Here is a 1760-nt window from a genome sequence, read left to right as displayed (position 1 = left end):
GTTAAGGCCCGCCCCTTGCACCTGCTCGCCCAATCGCTGCCTCCCATTTTCCCGCCCTTAGCAACCAAGCCACTCCTCCTTAGCAACCMGCTTTTCGCGCCACAGCAAAGCACGACGGGAAGCATCCCCCCTTCCTTCCCGCAAGGCATTGTGGGATATACTCCCCCTCCACRCGCCGCCATTTTGCGCCTCGGCCGCCATTTTTACCTCGTGCCTCAGTTTCCCTGACCAAAAAAAAAGACAATTTAAAGAGATTTTTAAATGTTTTATTTCCCCGACGGGCTTGGGGGGGTATCGGGGTAATTCTCCTTGAGGAATGCTCCGTAAAGGCGGCGCATCCGGGCCACTTTGGCGGCGGGGGGCTGCTGCCACTCGTACCAGGGGTACCAGACGCGGCCCGGCTCCCTCAGGGCGGGCGCCGGGGGCGTTTTCCCCACGGCCGCGTGTTGGTTGGAGAAATCCTCCTGAGGAACCGGCACGAAGGGGACCTGGATCCACAGGAGACCTGGGAAAGGGAGATTGAGGGGTTGGGAGGGCGCTCAGAGGGGTTTGGAGCCCCAAAAATGGCGGGGTTGGGGCTCACCGTGGTCCTGRGCCTGGGCGATGGCCTGGGAGAGGCGCCTGTGCTGCTTCAGGCAGATTCCTGAGGGGAAAAAGGGGTCAGAGCACCCAAAAATGACCTTTGGGACACAAAGGTGACCTTTGGGACACTAAAGTGACCTTTGGGACACAAAAGTGACCCCTCAGGACACAGAGGTGACCACTCAGGACACAGAGGTGACCACTCAGGACACAAAAGTGACCTTTGGAACACAAAAATGACCCCTCATGACACAGAAATGACCTTTGGGACACAAAAGTGACCTTTGGGACACAGAAATGACCCTCAGGACACAGAAGTGACCCTCAGGACACAGAGGTGACTCTCAGGACACAGAAATGACCCCTCAGGACACAGAAGTGACCTCTCAGGACACAGAAATGACCCTCAGGACACAGAAATGACCCTCAGGACACAGAGGTGACCTTTGGGACATAAAAGTGACCCCTCAGGACACAGAGGTGACCTTTGGGACACAGAGGTGACCCTCAGGACACAAAAGTGACCCCTCACCTGTGTGGGTGGGGTGGAAGATGACCCCGGAGTGGGGGCAGATGAATTGGTCCAGCAGCTTCACATTCTGGAGGGAGAAAAAGGGGTAAGAAGGGTGGAAAATGGGGTAAAAAGGATAAAAAATGGGGTAAAAAGTATAAAAAATGGGGTAAAAAGGGTAAAAAATGGGGCAAAAAAGGGTAAAAAATGGGGTAAAAGGGTGGAAAATGGGGTAATAAGAGTGGAAAAGGGATAAAGAAGAGGAAAATGGGGCGTAAAAAGGGAAAAAGGGGTAAAGAAGAGGGGAAAGAGTGATAAAGAACAGGAGAAAAGGGAGAGAAAAGAAAGAAGGTTAAAGATAAGAGAAAATGGGATAAAAGAGAAAGAAAAGAGGTATGAAAGAACAGGAAGGGAATAAGGAAGAAGAAAATYGGAATAAGAAAGCAGGAAAAGGGGAAAGTTACAAGAAAAAGGGGAAATTACAAGAAAGGGAAATGAAAACACGGGAAATGGGGTTAAAAAAAAGGGAAAATGGGAGCAGAAGGAAAAGCAGGAATGGGGGCCCAAATTTGCCCTGAAAGCCCCAAACTCACCCGAAAATCCACGAGCAGGTTCCGGTCCCGGCAGATGGGGCAGGGGTTCCCCACGACCTTCCCCTTGCGCTGAG

At 52.2% G+C, this 1760-nt stretch overlaps 1 protein-coding gene across 1 annotated transcript; it reads right to left on the bottom strand.

Annotated features, from left to right (window-relative positions):
• Positions 1-256: 256 nt before the first annotated feature.
• Positions 257-1755, bottom strand: MRPS18B (mitochondrial ribosomal protein S18B; the record flags this gene model as incomplete). Its single annotated transcript, XM_057389411.1, has 4 exons — positions 257-505; positions 584-643; positions 1115-1181; positions 1687-1755. Coding segments are annotated over 4 exons (435 nt in total), but the record flags the coding sequence as incomplete, so codon positions are not given.
• Positions 1756-1760: the final 5 nt, after the last annotated feature.

This window comes from Malurus melanocephalus, unplaced genomic scaffold (genome assembly GCF_030028575.1).
Source record: "Malurus melanocephalus ecotype Western Australia unplaced genomic scaffold, MMel_1.1 scaffold_5589, whole genome shotgun sequence".
NCBI classification, from domain to species: domain Eukaryota; kingdom Metazoa; phylum Chordata; class Aves; order Passeriformes; family Maluridae; genus Malurus; species Malurus melanocephalus.
This window is presented reverse-complemented; position numbering and strand designations above follow the sequence as displayed.